The 17,593-nt window shown below is 40.3% G+C and overlaps 1 protein-coding gene across 1 annotated transcript; it reads right to left on the reverse strand.

The window, feature by feature from the left end:
* Positions 1 to 650: 650 nt before the first annotated feature.
* Positions 651 to 17,048, reverse strand: LOC141795475 (rap1 GTPase-GDP dissociation stimulator 1-B). Its single transcript, XM_074676368.1, has 14 exons — positions 16,791 to 17,048; positions 13,206 to 13,310; positions 12,972 to 13,094; positions 11,118 to 11,243; positions 9,998 to 10,126; positions 9,541 to 9,666; positions 7,413 to 7,556; positions 6,590 to 6,721; positions 5,005 to 5,139; positions 4,792 to 4,917; positions 3,939 to 4,078; positions 2,662 to 2,788; positions 2,364 to 2,492; positions 651 to 1,934 (listed from the first exon to the last, which is right to left on the reverse strand). Exons 1-14 carry the CDS (start codon positions 16,801 to 16,803, stop codon positions 1,807 to 1,809), a joined length of 1,683 nt encoding a protein of 560 aa, XP_074532469.1. The 5' UTR covers positions 16,804 to 17,048; the 3' UTR covers positions 651 to 1,806.
* Positions 17,049 to 17,593: the final 545 nt, after the last annotated feature.

The raw sequence follows: 17,593 nt of genomic DNA on the forward strand, positions 1-17,593 counted from the left end.
TTTTATCACCGCAGACACAATTTCAGGCTAGAGGTGCATTAAATCCAATATTATTTCAAGGACCATATTTGGTCCCCAATCAAAACTAATCCCTCTTTGGCTACAAGACAAACTTATTTATTGAACTTTAACAGTCTATTGTTAATCACGTATTCCAATATTTCACCACTGCAACAACTCACTCAACATACACATACACCTGTCATAAACATGTGACTTCCTAAACTACACTGTACCACAGGTGAGATAATTGCTTTTGAATGTGCTTCAGTCAGACAGCCTTTGGCCGAACTGCCAAACATTTGGTTAAAACAGTCGTAGGATAAGTTAATGCTCACCACAGTGACATAAAACAGATATAACATTCAATTTCAGACTATATTCAGTTCAGCTCTGATTATTAAGACTCAGAACTCTGAGATACTGTATGTAATGCACCATAGAAGTTTGAGTATTAGTAATTCAAATCAGATTTATTGCTTGTTGCTTCTTCCAAACAAAGTGCCAATGATAAATCACAACCAGGACAGTTTAAAATGATTGGATGGAGTTCATTGCTCTGGTTGTTCAGACGTCTTTGGTCACCTGGACCAGCTTTAGCCTCAGTCTTAAAGTATATTTTACAACTTTGATTTAAACCAGGGGTCCCCAAACTTTTTCCCGACAGGGCCAAACAACTTTTCCTCTCTCTAATGGGGGGCCGGGGTCAGTTTGTAAAAAAATAGTGTGACGATTGCAGAGGTGTCCAAACGTAAATATTTACTGTTTCCCAGAAAGCCACACATAACCAAATATTAATAATCCTTTCTGGGATCTTGAAAGGAAAAAAAAAAATCAGAAAAAAATAATAACAGCATTAATGAAATATATAACACTATTTATGAATTGAATAATAATTAAATAACCCGTTTCAGGTTTTTCACAGAGAAAAAAAAAACATGAAATGTTAACTTTCTTGTAGACACCAGCTCTCTCTGTCATTAACTTCACTGTGAAAACCAGAAAGCAAGCAGGCTAAGAAACCAAACAAAGTGATACATCACCTACCAGCACAATACATTTCACTACCAGTATGGTTGTATAACAGGATTTATTTTTTTTAAGGGAGGGGTTTCAGATAGGGCACAAACTGCAGAAGGGTGGAATAGAAAGTTACGTTCTATGCAAGTAAGTCTCGATCACGTGGCTGGACTGAAAAACAGACAATCATAATGTGCCTCTGGTATTGTTCAGGGGGCCGGGCAAAATGGGGTGGCGGGCCGTATCCGGCCCCCGGGCCGTAGTTTGGGGACCACTGATTTAAACCATAGTGAGAAAGCCCAAAGTATTTTACATTCAGCTTTGATCTACAATCCTAGCCGGTGGTCTTATTCATGACTCTAGGTCAATAAATTTTAAAACCATTGAAAACATTTTAAGTCAATTGATAAGCTTTGATAAAGTCTTGCCCCATATGATTCACTTTTTCTTTGACCACAGATTAAAAAAGAAATATATTCACTTTGTAGAAATCCTGATTGTAACACTGATCTGCTCGTTGCCTCCTAACTTATACAGATTAATGACAACCAGGCAGACTTTGCCCACTGATGATGCTCATGAGATGAGGCTAAAAGCTTTAGAGGAAATGCAGTGTTGCTCGTCGACAGTTAGTGATTACAGCCCAAAAACTGGAGATATTTAGTGAAGATAACTCATTACATATCCTAGTCTGTGCATTTGATCATGTTTATCAAAGTTTGTCACTTAATAAATTAATAAACAAATCCAGAGTGGAGTTGTAATTCTTTGATGCTTTGTACTGGTTTAACTGGTATCGCAGAGCACGGCCAGTATGGAGCTGGCCTGAGAGGAAAGTTTACTGCTGCTGTGATCTGTCAGTTTACTGAGACTCTCCTTCATGTTCACAGAGTTTAGCTCTTCCTTCATTGCACCTGGAGATAAAAACAACAAAGAAGAGAAGAGCGTGAGTAAGCACAGAGGAAAAAAGGCTTGAAGAAAGATCGTAAACAGAATTCAAGGTTGAAATGTTAAGCTATGATGGATCCAGCTAGGTCTCAACAACAATAACAAACTTTTTCCAATCTGTGCAATATCCTTCATAATGCCTTACTTCCTCTAGGTTGGATTTCTGTAACTCTATTATAATGCTGTTCTAGGTAGTCAATAAAGACTCTTCAGCTGTTCCAAAATGCTGCAGCTCAGTGAACTCACAGAGACTGAGAGGAGAAAGCACATCTCTCCAGACTCCCCTAAAAATCTGAATGGTATTGCACCATCTTGTTCTAAAAAACCTGTTTTACTCTACAACACCTCCAGAAAAGTGTATTTTACTTTAAAGATTAAAGACTATAAAAACTTACTGCAGTTTGCCAGGCTGCAGATGAGACCTAATGCACTGAACTTCACTTCAACTGCTCCAACTGGATCCTCCAGCATCTTCTTCAAGAGAGGAAACAGCTCAGCGTCCCTGAACGCATCCTTCATTGACTCTGCAGCATTTACACACACATAGAAACAAAGGAATTACAGGAGCCTTATCACAGCACAGCACAATGACATCATCTCCTTTAAGATCAAAAATAACACAATGAACATCTTCCATAAAGTTTGTGTTTCTGAACACGTTTCATGATTTTGTTAAGTTTCATGAACTCTTACCAATGTCAATGGCGGATGCTATTGCCATGGCAATGAGGGCCTCGTTTTGCATGATCACATGCTCGCTTGTTGCCATGGAGATAAGATGTCGAACTCCATCCGCTTTGGCTACAGCACGCACGACTTCCTGTAAGAGGGGAAATCAGATGTTCAGTGAGAGTGTGCGCCGTGTTATTGAGAACAGATTAAATGAACTTGCAGATATCCAGTCAGTGTTAATAATGTGTGTTCATTGCTGTGTATGTGTGTGATTTAGTACATTTTGTGTGTGTATGTGTGTGTATCATCACATCAAGAGAGGAGCTCTGAGCAACTGAGAGGGCTGAACCATGAAGTGAAATTAGAGAGTAAACTGGGTCTGTTGCACCTGTTTCTGGTGTCCAGAAACCTTGATCTTGACAAGACCGCTGTGGTGGCCTGGTGTTTAATTATTTTGAAGTTTAACATAATGTGTTGACTTTTTTTTAATTAATGTCTAATATTATTCTATGTAAGCAAATAGATGGTCAGCTGCCGTAGTGTAAGAACTATCGGAGCAGTGACTTCACATTTTTAAGACAGAGAAAGAAGCTGAACAGTCAGAGTAACACACGCTGTATTGTACCACAGAAGCCCCTATGCATTTAATTCAATCTAATTCAATGTCCCTAGCTATAAATATAACCTCCCTGCCCTCTCTGGTCCTCCTGAACATTGATGGCACAGCATCTACAAAATGAGCACAGTGTTAGTTCAGACCGGACGTGAAGCCAAGCTTAGCCCATAAAGCAACAGCTGCTTTTAACACCAGCCCCTCCTTCTAGGCTCTGTCTGTCCATGTTACATGTACTGCTGCTGCTCTCCCTGCTTTGATTTTTCACACATTCATCTCTTTTATTTGTTAATTAGCAAACTCTGGCATATTTTTAATGATACTGCATTAAAATGCTCATTAATATGCACTGTCCCTTCCAAATAAATAAATAAATAAATACACAAGTAACTAAATATAAGAGAGGAGAGATGTGCTCTCCCCACCTCAGGCCTTGGCCTTCCACTTAAGTTATTCACATGTCTCTAAAGAAGTGGAAGTCCTCAAAATCATAAAGGTTTCTGGCCATGCTGCGTAATATAATATCACAGTTTCAGAGTTGAACTGTGTAAAGCTGTCATGCTGGAAATAAACAGGGTAACTCTCTATCTCTTACTGCAGCTTAGGGCTTAGTTAGCCAGTGTACTCAAGCAGAGGGTGCGTTTCTATATGTGCCTACTGCTCTGTATGGATTTAATGAACTCACGGCGCTGCGGCTGTGTCTGATCAGAGCGGCGAGCAAGCGGCTTGCTTCCCCACGGACTCCTGCGTGGTCTTTGGCTTCACACCACTCCATGACCCGAGCGAGCAGCACGGAGTCCCTGCCCAGAACCAACGCTGCCTCCTCTAACACACCCCGGAGAAAGAAACAGAATTAAAGAGGAATTCAGTGATAATTTGGATTAGAAAAGACAACAAAAACAGACAAACAGAAACTGGGTAGATATCAAGTGCTGTGTTCTGGGAACCCCCTTCCCTTGTTCATGCTCATGTTGAATGCCAAAGCCTGAGGTGGGGAGAGCACAGCTCATGTAGGTATAAAAGGAGGTGCAAGGGGGCACAGTTGGCCCCTTTGAAGCTGTCTTGGTCACATCCCATGAGTTTCAGCTTTGAGCGGATGGCCCAAGTCTGAATCGAGCCTGCAGCCTGTTTCCTGCTTGTCATTCCACACTCTTACCCTGTTTCCTGCTTTACCCACTGTCCTCTTTTATCTGATTTAAGTCATAAAAAATAAATTAAAGAAAAGGAGGTGCAAAGATGCAGCTAATGTACTGTGAGACAAACTTGACTGAACTTAGGTGATGCTTCATTTCTCCAGAGTTAAAAAAGGGTGGTTAGTATGGAAATGTGATTTTTGGGGTATACCGCCGTGCATTGACTTCAACAGATAGTTGTACCATGTGCTCTTGGAGCCCTAACATCCTTGTCTTAAAGAGGACGCTTCACTTTCTGACTCTGCTTGAACACAAATGCAATCAAAGCTAAGGTGTGGATTAATCACTGAATACAATAAGCTGTATGTTAGAATATTTACAATGTTTAAAGACACCTGATCTCACCATGTCCATCCACCATCATGCGTAATGTTCCCAGAAGTTTGAACTGAACTGGAGGCATATCTGAGCGCAGCAGCGTCTTTATCCTCTCGGTGACTCCGTCCTCCAACATCCTCACTTTGTTTGTGGCTGAAAGAAAACCAAATGAAAATGTTTCAATTTCTCACATGTTCACAGATGTGATAATTTTTCTGGTGGACTGATAAATCTCTGTACCAGGGATAGCGAGGTTTCGGAGAGCACTCAGACCGGCATGTTGAACAGACACATCGCCCTCGTCAACATGCTTCTCCAACAGCGTCAGGATGTGAGGAACCACGCCAAGGTCCAGCATCTTCACACAGTTACTGTCTGACAGAAACACAGTAACACACTCCACTGAGGAAGGTTGTGCACTTTAACACTAAAATATTTAAATTCAAAGTTTAGAGAGACATCTTCCAAGCTGTCAAGGAATAAGTCCAACCGTGTTGAAATAACATGTTTTCTCTGAAACATTGTGAACAACAACAACAACAACAAATTTAAATATAAAACATGTACTTCAGGAGTACTCATTTTTCATTCTGTGTTTTTTATCTGATCAGAATAAGTCGATTCCTTTCTCTCATTTAATTCACATGCACATGAGACTATAGTGTCCCCTGCTGGACCAAAGAGAGGTTTGTTTTAGGGGCAAAACATGATGAATTTTACAAATGGAAAGGGAATTACTGGTGAGCAGAAAAGCTGCTTCATTTCACGATCACACTAACAGCATTATATAAACATTAGTACCACACCCACTTGCTTGTGTTGACGTGTGGAACTAACACAATGCAAAACCCAACAAGAATTTGTCTGGGTGGAGTCAGGTTGAATTTGGATGCTTGTTTTTCAACACGCCCAACTCACCTTGAGAAAACTGTCACATTTTCAGGACTAAAGTAAATGTGTCAATACTGTATCTCCACGATTCACCTTTCTGAAACACCTACAGTTTGTGCTCCTCCATGTTCACCCGCTGGACCTAAGGTGATGTGAGAGAAATCTGAAAATAAAAGATTCATGTTTTGTACAAGTGGGTTTAATTTATGTCCCCACTGTAAAAACTAAAATCTAAGTGAGTTTTCTATGCATTGCGTGTAGTTATAACTGCTTTTTAGACTTTATATGTAGTCTTTAGTCTTAACAAGCAAATCAGGCATAGTTCTGGTCTTTTAACATCTTGAAATAAGACATTTACTGACCTTGTAAAAAACTGACTGTGGCTCATATTAAGTGTAATAAGACATTTTTTACTAAATCATACATAAACAGTTGCATATATTCCTTTTTTTGCAGTGTTCAGCTTTGAAAAGAAGCCAGCTGATAGAGTCCAAACATCACTATACTGACACTATATTTATAGTGTTTCTAAAATGAAAAAAGAACAGGGTGTACTCTTCTGAGGCTTGATGATTAACTCCACTCCTGTTTATTCCTTTCACTCCATAGTTACTTTCAGAGCTGTTTCAAAGGGCAACTAGTTGAAAAAACTCTCAGCAAACAAACTGAGTGCGGTACAAAAATAACACAATAAGAATATATTTGTATTTCTCTGTTACACTGATTTTTAGTGCACATTTTAAAAGTTTAATTAAGCCTTTTGTGATTAAAAACTGTAGCTTTGATCCATTTTAAACAATAAGTTCAGCTTGTTTAACACTGTTTAATCAAAGAAGACATAAATGTCAACGTTTTCACCAAAATGCAAAATGTCACGTTGAGGTTGAGTGAGGTCAGAGATCTCTTCACTTGATGTTGTTGGTTTAATTGTTACCGTTTCTGGCAAAGTTGGCGATGGCAAGAGCTCCTGAGAGCTGCAGCTGAGTGTTCGAGCTCTGCAGCCACGACAGGACATCCTGATACACCAGACCTGACCCCTCACCGAAGCACTTCTGCATGGACTCATCTGAAGAAGACACACACCGACACGCACACAAACAATTTATAAGTTCTAATTGGCTGACATTGACGTCTATAGGCGTCAATTCAATTACAACCATTAACTGTGTCTATAGACGTCAATCATGTTTTTTCAGCAGGGGGAGGCGGGGTCTGACGGGCTTGTTAATTTGTATGGGACTTTTTAACTACTATAGGTGAGAGCGGTGCTCTGTGGAAGAAGATACGAGAAGATATGAGAGAAGATACATAAAAGGAGAAGATGTGAGATGACAGAGACAAAGGGAGATGTTGCAAGTCAGAAAAGTTCAGGCAGCTCACACCCGAACTGAGAATGTGTTGCGGTAGTATGGAGAGAAAGAGCAGTATGATCGTGCGAAGAGACAGTGGAGCTCATGGGGAGGATCAAAGGATGGGGCACCTGAGACAAGTGCATTCCAAAAAAATACACTGTCTCTGTGTTTTTGGATCGAAAACAGGAAAAGAGACTTGGAAGAGGAGAGTCTGCTCTCCCTTGGAAGTTTCAGTGTATACATAGTCCTAGTAAACAACAATCTTTGGGTTTTGAAAGATGGTTCAGGGTGCCCTGGAAATGACTGGCGGCCAATGAGTTAATTCTACCTGGCCTGAAAAGGAGTTTCTGCTGCGCAAATGAACACACACTCACAGATGACCCACGGGTTTGCAGCTGCACTCACCTCCCAAAAGCAGAGACACAATGAGGTTGGAAGCAATCTTGATGCTGCAGAGATCGTGAGGGTCAGAGCCCCCCTGCAGAGCCCGGATCATCTCTGACAGAGCCTCTGGTACTCCAGACTCTGCAAACTGTAGCTTCAGTGTGTCTGTTGAGACAGCAATATGAACAGTGGAGAAGGAATGGTGTCAAATGTAACGACTAATGCTGAGCTCCAATAAATGACCCATATCAATAAAAGAGAGAGGACAAAAAAAAAGATTTTCTTCATGTAATATTAGGGTTAGGGCTGGGACACTCAGGCATCTTTGTCCATGGACATTGGCCCTTTTCTCATGGGCTCTTCATAAACTTCCTTTAATCTCCAGTCTGACATGCTTGCTTGTTACATGTTGTTTCCTCTTTGTGTTGCAATGTGTTTTTGATTTCCTCTATTAATTTGTAGATTATTTCATGTCTTGTTTCCTCCCTGTTTGTATTCTGTAATAGTAATAAGTTATCCTTAAGTAATTATATGTTTATTAAGGAGATATGACTTGTGCTGGATCCCTAGAGTGTTTGTATTTTAAAAGTTTAAGTCTGTCTTGTTTCCTGTTTTATTTAGCAGGTCTTGCTTCCTGTCTGTTGGGTTTAGTTTTACTTCCTGGTTTGCGTAATTCCCTCTTGTTTATTTACCCTCATTAGTTTCACCTGTGTCCTGAGTCCACACCTGTTGCTCATCACCTGATGTGTATTTATTCTTGTGTCTTCAGATCATTATTTCATCTCTTGTGTTTCAGAGGTCTTTGCTTCCTATGATGTCTTTGTTTTTTCTTTCTGGCATTTTTTTAAAAATTCATTTTGTGTTCTTAGACCGTTTAAGTAAGTTACTGTTTGACTTTTTGATCTTTTCTTAATTAGATAATGTCAGTGAACATGGGTCCTCCCGTGTTTTTCGCTCTGTTTCACAATAAGAGAAAGGCCTTTAAGAACATGACAGGTTAAAGGACATTCATTTCATTGCTGATTACGCATCTACCTCCACCATGGTTTAATCATCTGCCCTCTTCTCATTCATTATCTTCTTGGGATTTGATCAAAAACAAACGGTAAAAGAACTGAGCTGATGAAACCTGTTGCCTTTTGTAGAATCAACAACAGATACAAATGTCGAAACATCCTTCTTCCACCTCCATAAAATTGCACGACTCACTCACCCTCTCCTCCTCTGCTGCAGAAACACTCAACCGCGCCTTCACAATCTCTATATTGGACATACAGCATCATTTTAAGGTCTTTCCTTTACTGACTTTAAAAAACTATGGTCCAGTCAGGACACAATCTCTTGTCATAGATTTGAACTATTTATTGCCAAATGGAAATACAGTTAAAGTTGGTGTTAAAGCTTTTCATAGTGCTCCCTGGGTTAGCCAAGCAGCCTGCTTAGACTTTCCAGGGATATATAAAATCCCCTCATGGGTTACATACAATACATACATACATACACGCTTAATAGAATACAAACATGTAGACTTAAAAGGAGAAGGTGCCACTTCAAGACAGCAGCATAGTGTGGTTAGCACAGGATTAGCAGGGACAAGTGAGAGTGGAGACGTGTTAGAATTCCCTGCCTTATCACTATAAATGAGTCCTTAATAACCTCACCCTCTGATACCTAACTAACCTTCTCAAATGCCACTGCTCTTCTCACCACCTCAGATCTTCAGATACCAAACTCCTGTACCAAATCACCAAGACCTGGCACAGCACTCTGGGATACAGGGGTTTGGCATCTCCAACTCTCTGGAACACTCTCCCTCAAAACACCTGCTACTCTGACTCACTGAACAACTCAACCAACAGCCCGTGACCTCCACTCCTTCTCCTCCCTGCCTGACACAACATGTCCAGCTTCTTTAAATATTCAAAAAAGAAAAAAAATGTAAGTCTTATTAAATGTTATTATTTGATAAGACAGATTATCATTTAATCTACAAAATCTAATAAAGCAAAGATCTCCATCATCTAAGTCATCAAATCACGTGCTTTGATTTTACAGATATGTGTGTGCATGTCTATGTATGTGTGTGAAAAAGAGATTAGGGGTCTCCACTGTGAGAGGACTAGATAAGCATTTCCTCAGCAGCGCTTACCGCTCTCTCCCAGTGATCCCAGTATTTCCAGTATGACATGGCGACGTTCAGCATCAGGGGCTCGTTTCAACTGGAACGTCAAAACTTCTGCAACGTTCTGATCGGCCAAAGCCTCCCGTGCTGAGTCTGCGAACACACAAATCTATTACTAATAGTCATATTTCTACAGACAGACGGTCGGTTATCAGCATAACATAATGTTATGAGGGATCTGTTTAAAACCATAAATATCTCTCTATGAGAGAAGACAGGGATAAATAAAGATTGATATACACTGTTAGATCTACAAATGGTCAAAGACATCAACATATTACCAACGTAACCAGGAAAACATTTGAAAACATCTGCTTAAAAATGGTTTATGACCAAATTGTTGCAGCATGAAAATTCTTCATTCTGACATTGGCCAGCGAGTGTTTTTTTTCTGTAATTAATAAGATTATTTGTAAACTCTTACCTATGTCAGCCAGGTTGCAGAGAGCCAGCAGGCACACATTGACCAGTGGGTCATTCTCAGGATAATCCCTGATGATGGTCACCAGCCTTGGGATTACACCACTCTGGACTAGCTGGTCCTGTTGGTATGCTGGTTCAGACAGTGAGGGGAGAAATACCCAAAGAGAGATAAAGGCACTTCAACTCTACAACACTGTTCTCTTTCAGCAACTTGTCTCGCTGCCTTAAAATTAATTATGCTACTGATGGGGGAAAAACACCTTCATGCAATTCATTAAATTTAAATGATCATAAATTATGATACCTTTGAATCTGAGCATGAAAGCTGCATAATAAACCTTCAGAGAGACCCTCTGTATCTCACTGTCTGCCTGCAGCCCCATTTAAAATCTGTCTCTTCAGGATTTCATGGGCCACTTCTGAGACTTTTGTGCCAAAAGTTGCTGATTACCACCCAGGAAGCTTTTTGAAAAGGAAGCATTGCTGATTGGGATGTTTTGAGACTGTTTGTTGTGTCTGTTGCGGAATGCAAACTTTGTCTCTTTATCTCAGTGGAATGCCTGTGCACAAGAAATCATATACTTGATATTTACTAGATGCACCACTGAGTGTGTGTTTTTTCAGGTGCTTTATCAGAATTAATCCACGGATAAGAAATGGACTCATTACTCACAGTACAGTTACTCTTTAAAATCAGCACTCTCTTATAAATGCTTCAGAGCCTGGGCAGCTGCCACTTTCAATATGGACAAACAGTCAGAGTGAGAAACTGAGTATATAATTAATGAACTCAATTTATAGCTGTTATGGAGGAGTGTTGTAAGAATAGCTCAGCAGTCTGCCTCACAAATAAAGATCTGGAGCAAGCAGCATTTTAAAGATATCAATAGCAAAGTAAATAATAATGTAAAGTGACACCCTGTGGTGTTATCACAGTGTCCCTGAGGGGAAATATCAAAGGATTAATTTTGGTCACATTTGGTCACAGTGATTTTCAGATTCCAAGTAAAGTACAAATTGATCAAAACTGCAACGTTTATTAAACCTGGCTGTTTAATTTTGCATGAAGTTGTGAAATTCTGGTATGTCACACTCCAGCACAAAGTCAAAGACACACTCACAGTTATCAAAACAGATCCGTCCAATGGCTCTTCCAGTGTTCAGCAGCATCTCTGGGTCGTCGCTGTTCAGATGTGGAACCAGAACCTTCACCAGACCAGCCTCAATGCAGGGCTCCCTCACTGCGGCTACAACACAGATACAGTAGTGCAAGTTCATATCATCTGCCTGTGGATGGTGTGCTGCTGTAAAAATGGGAATGATTTGTCTTACAGGCTGAATAAAGGAGCTGGAGCCCAGGATGGAGTCTAGTGGTACACCACAAGACAAGAAGGGTGGACTCTCAATTTACAATGAAGAATGAGAAACTTTGGTTTGAAAGCATGAAAAACAATGTAACATCTGATGTTCTCACTCATGTATCCTTTAGACTTTATCTTGGGAAACTAAAAAGTTACAAAAACCAGTGGCTTAAAACACAAATGCAGGTAGAGAGAAGCATTACTACTGTAACTACTGGGTTTACTTCAAGCTCCGTTTTTGTGTCTGACTTCTTTTCTCCTTCAGTTTATTTCCGTGTTGTATATTTTATTTTGATCAATCTAATTTCCATCCACATCTTAGGCTTGGTCTGGAAAACTTCAAAAACAAGATCAGACAAAATTGTAAGAAGGGCAAATTCCTTGTAAAAAAGGACCTTATTTTAAATGTGTTTTTTCGCTTTCCACAGAATATTGAGGCACATTTAAACAGAGGCAAGGAAAAGAAGGAGTCTACTTTTTTCAGAGTGAGAACTATCACACAGGTGCTTACTGTCTTAAATAGTCAGTGTGTCTCTGTGTGAATTTTCATCTTTTGAACGGATGATATGATCAGAAAAGGCCGGGAGTTTCCAGATGAGATTCAGGGGGCAACTCTCACATACCTAAGGTTTAGTTTGAGAGCATGTAACTAGTTCATCTTGATATTATGGTCTTGCTGCAGTTATGAAAGTGAAACCCAAAGAAAAAAACAAGCTGGTGACCTTGGCTCAGCCAGGGCACATAAAAACTTCAAATCCAAACTCTCAGAAACTCTTATGTGGTCATGACTAGAGTAAAAAAAATATAAGATGAGTAGAGTCAGTACTAGGCCTGGGCCGATAGTCAATAATCAATTAATCTTGCCTCCAAACAGGCTGGATGTCAAGAGGGTTCACTCAGTGGATCGCTCTCAGCACCTGGAGGCGTTCATTTAATAGCAGAGTGAACGGAGTGAACACTCTTGTCAGTCATCCAAAATCTTTGTCTCCAGGGGAATCAGGGCTGCTAGCATCAGGCTAATGAAGTGTGAGTGCAGCAAGTGAGTTTTGTGGGCTGGTGAGGGCAACGTGGAATAATGTAGTAGAAATCAGGAGGAAAAAAGATGATTATCAAGTGAAACGCCACAGCTTCAGTGTTGAAATAGGCTGATGAAGACTCATGGAGAAATGTCTTATTGCATTATTATGGCATACTATTTTTACATTAGCGGATTATTTGGTCTCAAAATAATATTTTGAATAATATCGTTTATTGTCAACAATGCGTCCAGCAAAATTTGTTTTCGGCCCACGCCTTGTCAGTACACAGTAAAGTGACTGACAATACATAAAGCCTTTACAAAAAGTCTCCACTGTACAGTCACATGACTTCTTGCACAGTATACAGTCAGTCTGTGCTCTGTATAATAATCATTTCACCCAATGAACATGAAAACTCAGTTCTGGTTCAAACCAAGAACCTGTCTCACTGTGAGGAGAATAATTCAACCTGACAAGCCTCTCAGTTAGAAACTCCAGTCACAACAAAATGCAGAACAAACAGATGGAGAGAAACTGTCAGAACTCCTTGTGAAATGATTCGATATCATGGATAATAAATAGAAAAAAAAAACACCTTCTCGAGCCATCTCCGCTACCACCAGTGCCACCTGGCAGCTCAGCCTGCTCTTCCTCTGTAATGTCTGAGCCAGCGTTGGGAGAATACCACTTTTGGAAATCTCCACTGCAGCATCTTGTTCTGTGAATGACAAACACACCTGTTTACACACACCAGAGTAACAGACGCATCTGCCACAACGCCAGAGAAGAAAAATTACAGGGTGAGATGAGAGATGTGAGCAGGTCTTACTCTTCTCCAGCAGAGCAGTCAGCAATGTGTCCAAGTGAGGCTTCAGCTCCTCTTCAATCAGCTCTGTGCTTACACTGAGAGCCTGTAGGGCAGTGCTCAGGGTGTCTGCAACACACATACATACACACACACACACAGCTTCAGCATCGTTCAAACAGTGTGTAAAGTATTTGTTTCTGGTGACCCTGTCTGCAGAAGTACAGTGGTTTGCTGACTGTTATTGACTGAAGTGTTCTGTGCATAATGCATTTAATAACAGTGCTACACTATTGATATCTTAATAAGCCCTGTATGAAACACAAACTATACTTACACACCAACGGTCTACTGTGAAATCCTTTGTGCCATGAAGTCAAGCTTGCAAACCTTTACTGCTGCATGAACAACTCATGTGCAGCACCTCTAATTAGCATTCACACACACACACACACACACACACACACACACACACACACACACACACACACACACACACACACACACACACACACAGAGATAGAGACAGACAAATGCACACACTCACAGACCTGCAGATGGTGATCACCACTGATAATCTCTTGTAAGCTGAATGAAAATAGCTCAGAGTGAAATCTGCTGTCAGACAACCTCCTACGTCAATGTGTGTGTGTTAATGTGTGAGTGTGTCTTCACATGAGTACATGCATGGGTTTTTCAATATTCAGTGTTGCTTTGACGTGAGCTGTTGATTGAGGGCTGCAGTTATTGTGAAGCGTGCATACTGAAGTCTAATGAATGGATCATTAAATGAGAAGATAAAGAAACAGATGTTCTAAATAATAAGATGGTGTAATCTGTTTTTCATAGTTTCAGTTTTTAAATTAGCTGCTGGGGAGTGAACAGTTTCTCTTCCTTTACTCTTCAAGACTTTAAGGTGTCACCTCGCAGGGACACAGGCATTTAAAATATATAACATTTCATGACACATAAAATGTGGGTAAATAAGTGATGTGACACTATATGTGTCCAATTGACAACTGTGCTAATTACTTTAGCAACTTTACTTGTTTAACTATTATTTTTATATTTATTTTCGAAGCAATCACTCCCAAAAACTGAGGCCATAGTACTCAACGGGTAAATGTTGGATTGCAGAAGTCTTTACCCCCAGTGAGGCAGGTTTCAGGGTCTTATCCATGAGTCAGGGTTAAATGGATCGTAAGATTGACAGGTTGATTGGTGCTGTATCAGCAACGGTGGAGGCGTTCTGCTGGACTGATGCAGGAGAGAAGGAGTTGAGTCAGGAGGCAAAGCTCTCTATTTACCAGTCCATCTATGTTCAAACCCTCACCTATGGAGACGAACTGTGAATAGTGACCAAAAGACAGAGACTGCACAGACAGGCGGTTGAAGTGAGTTTCTTCTGAAAGGTGACTGGCTGGGCTCAGACTTAGAGGTAGAGTTAGGAGCTTGGACATCCAAAGGGAGCTCTGGGTAAAGCCACTGGCAGCCCTTTGTATCCAAAGGAGCCAGTTAAGGTGGTTTGTGGTTAAGGCATTTGATGAGACTGCTTCCTGGATGCCTTCCTTTAGATGTGTTTCCGGCGCACTCATCTGGGAGGCAGCCTCAGGGTAGACCCTGATTATCCCACCTGGCCTTGGAACACCTGGAGTCGCCCAGGAGGGGCTGGGATAGGGACATCTGGTGACTTGCTTAAACTGCTGCTCCATCTCTCATACTTTGAAGAAAATGGATGGATGGAAGCTACAACAATGGCACATTTTTTTTTTCTTTAAGTGGGCATTTCTATCTTTTTGATGTTGCAGTCTTGGTTTTCACTGCCAAAGAGGAGCACATTTGTATATGGGTCTGTGGCTGAAGAGGAAGGAATAAAGGAACAAAACTGTCTTCAGTGGACCTGTTTTTACTGATGGCGTTTTTTTTGCACTGGCAGCACCCACAATCTCAATTCCATAGTGCTTGTCACTGGCACTCACACTTACTGGGTTATGAAAGCTGTCCTGCAGCACAACCACCATACTAAATTTATACAAAGAAAATGTAACACAGGAAATTAAACTGGTATTAGCAGCAGCTTTGACCTGGAAACTGTTTTTTGAAAATATGAGTCTGATGAGTTTCTCCTCGGCTTTTGATGTTGATAAAGTTGGCAAGGGAGGTGTTGCCTCCTCTTGATTTTGTGACAATGACTAGCAAGGTGCTGTTCCAAATGTTACACTGTTTTCAGTTGAGAGCTCTATTAGCACATAAAAGCAGCTGGTGACTTGGGTTTTTAGTTTTTATGCAATTTTACTGCTGGGATCTGAAAATTAGGGATAGGTGCCGAATTAGGTACTTTTATAGATAGGTATAGGAATACTGTCAAAATTACCAGGCACTGATTCACATGAAATCAAAACGTACCATGTTTAGGTTCCATAAATGCATCCTTGTGACTGTGAGGGAGTGGAATAGTAGGGGATTTTACATTCTGGTCATGAACACAAGGTTATATATTGAAGAATAACTATGTTAAATTGAAAGGAAAAAAAAGTTTTATTATTAAAAAGATGATTTTTTTTTACCACATAAACACAAAAAAAGTACCAAAAATGGGTACCATAAAGTACTGATTGCCAGCTACTGGGGGTGGGGCCCATATTGTTTCAAATGTGAAAGGTACCCATCCCTACTGAAAATGCTGAGTTGCAGTGGTTTGTAAAGTAAACAGTTGACACAGACCCTAATTGTTCAGCTGCTAAAGACTTAATCCTGATATAAAACTCTGCATTGAATCTACACTGTGACAAACGCTGTAGGTCTATGTAGCTCTGTTATGCAGAAGCCTACACACGTATCCTGACATGCACCTCCTCAGATATGTAACTACCCATCCTGCCCTATGATTGGTCCACTTGGTGACATAAGTCCTCTGTCTTCTCTGGCAAGTGCTCCTTTACCTTGTTTGCAACATGCAGTATGATCATCAACCGCTCATTATTCGTTAGCTCTGAATCAAAGGTAACACGCTTGGGTTCATTCCCCATGGTTTTACTCTACACAAGCAGAAAACTAATGTTTTTAAAGAGTCAAACCAAATAAAGTCTGTTATTTAGTTCATTTTAATTATTTTAATGTGAATGATTAAATGATGTGATTAAATTATTTAGAGGTAAACAAATGTGACTTTGATGGACTGAAGATTTGTTCTTAAATTAAAAAAAAAAAAACATATCAGCCTGCTATAAAAATTCATGGGGATTTCCTTGTATGATCAGTGTGTCACTGAATCAGTAGCTTTTGTAAACTGTAAACATTTGATCCCTAATTCCTTTTACAGGAAACATGAAGCATAATTAATTAGTTATTAGCAATTAGCCTATCTATCTGCATGGCACCATACATACTGTCCAATGATGCCAGAAATCACAGCTGGTATTATACGTCATTACCCATGTGAAGCACACACACACACACACACACACACACACACACACACACACACACAAACACACACACACACACACACACACACACACACACACACACACACACACACACACACACACACACACACACACACACACACACACACACAGAGGTAATGTCACATATGTATTTACTCACCTGTGTCTGTCATGGCTGCTGGTCTGCAGTCTCCCTGGTGCTGGCTCTGTGTTAGCTCCGTTAGCTCTGTATGGGTGTGTGTCAGTGTGTAGGTGTGTGTTTGTGTATGTGTGTTTGTGCTGCTAGCAGAGGAGCTAACCTCCCTTCTTAAGATGAGCTGAAGCTCAGCTCTGTTTCACTCGGCTTCTCCCTCACTCCCTCAATCCCATTATGCTAACTCCCCCTCTCTCTGTATCTCTCTCCTCCCCTCCTTCCTACCCCCCATTTATCTGTCTCCCCCTCCCTGTACGTAATGCGCCTGCGCTGTGTCTTTCTGCTCATTTGTTCCCCGGCTCTCTTTTTCTTTCTCCCCCTGCGTTTCTATCCATATTCCTTTTTTTTATTTTAGATAATTATGATAAAAAAACCTTTATTGCTTACATGCCGACAAACAAAGATATAGTACACAAGAATAAAAGAAAACGAAAATATTGCAATGTTTGGCATTTTTTTATTTTTATTTTAAGTTTATAAAAAAAGGCAATCTTCTTCCATCATCAGTAACAGCAAAAAACAGTTAAGTGCAGATTACTGAGAATAAAAATCCTTTAACTCTAAATATGGTGCCCTAAATTATACCTGTGTTTCATTTTGGGTACACACTAATCACTTTCATGCTTGAAATGCACAGTGGACTATTAAAAGTGGTAAAAACAAGGGAGTAAAACAAGCATCAAAAATCTATTATTTGGTGTACAGTTCAAGTCCATGAGGTATACTTATCAATTTTTACCAAATATTAAATTCAAGCAATGACCAGTTTT

This window comes from Halichoeres trimaculatus, unplaced genomic scaffold (assembly GCF_033239565.1).
Source record: "Halichoeres trimaculatus isolate MK-OKI-2021-1 unplaced genomic scaffold, fHalTri1.1 fHalTri1_scaffold_8, whole genome shotgun sequence".
NCBI lineage: Eukaryota > Metazoa > Chordata > Actinopteri > Labriformes > Labridae > Halichoeres > Halichoeres trimaculatus.

Excerpts from the sequence above, each read along its gene's own strand:
- LOC141795475 (XM_074676368.1), bottom strand. Across the intron at positions 10,127-11,117 it reads ACGGATCTGTTTTGATAACT|CATACCAACAGGACCAGCTA; the intron begins GTGAGTGTGTCT and ends TGTCTGAACCAG. Across the intron at positions 2,493-2,661 it reads AGCATCCGCCATTGACATTG|AGTCAATGAAGGATGCGTTC; the intron begins GTAAGAGTTCAT and ends TAAATGCTGCAG.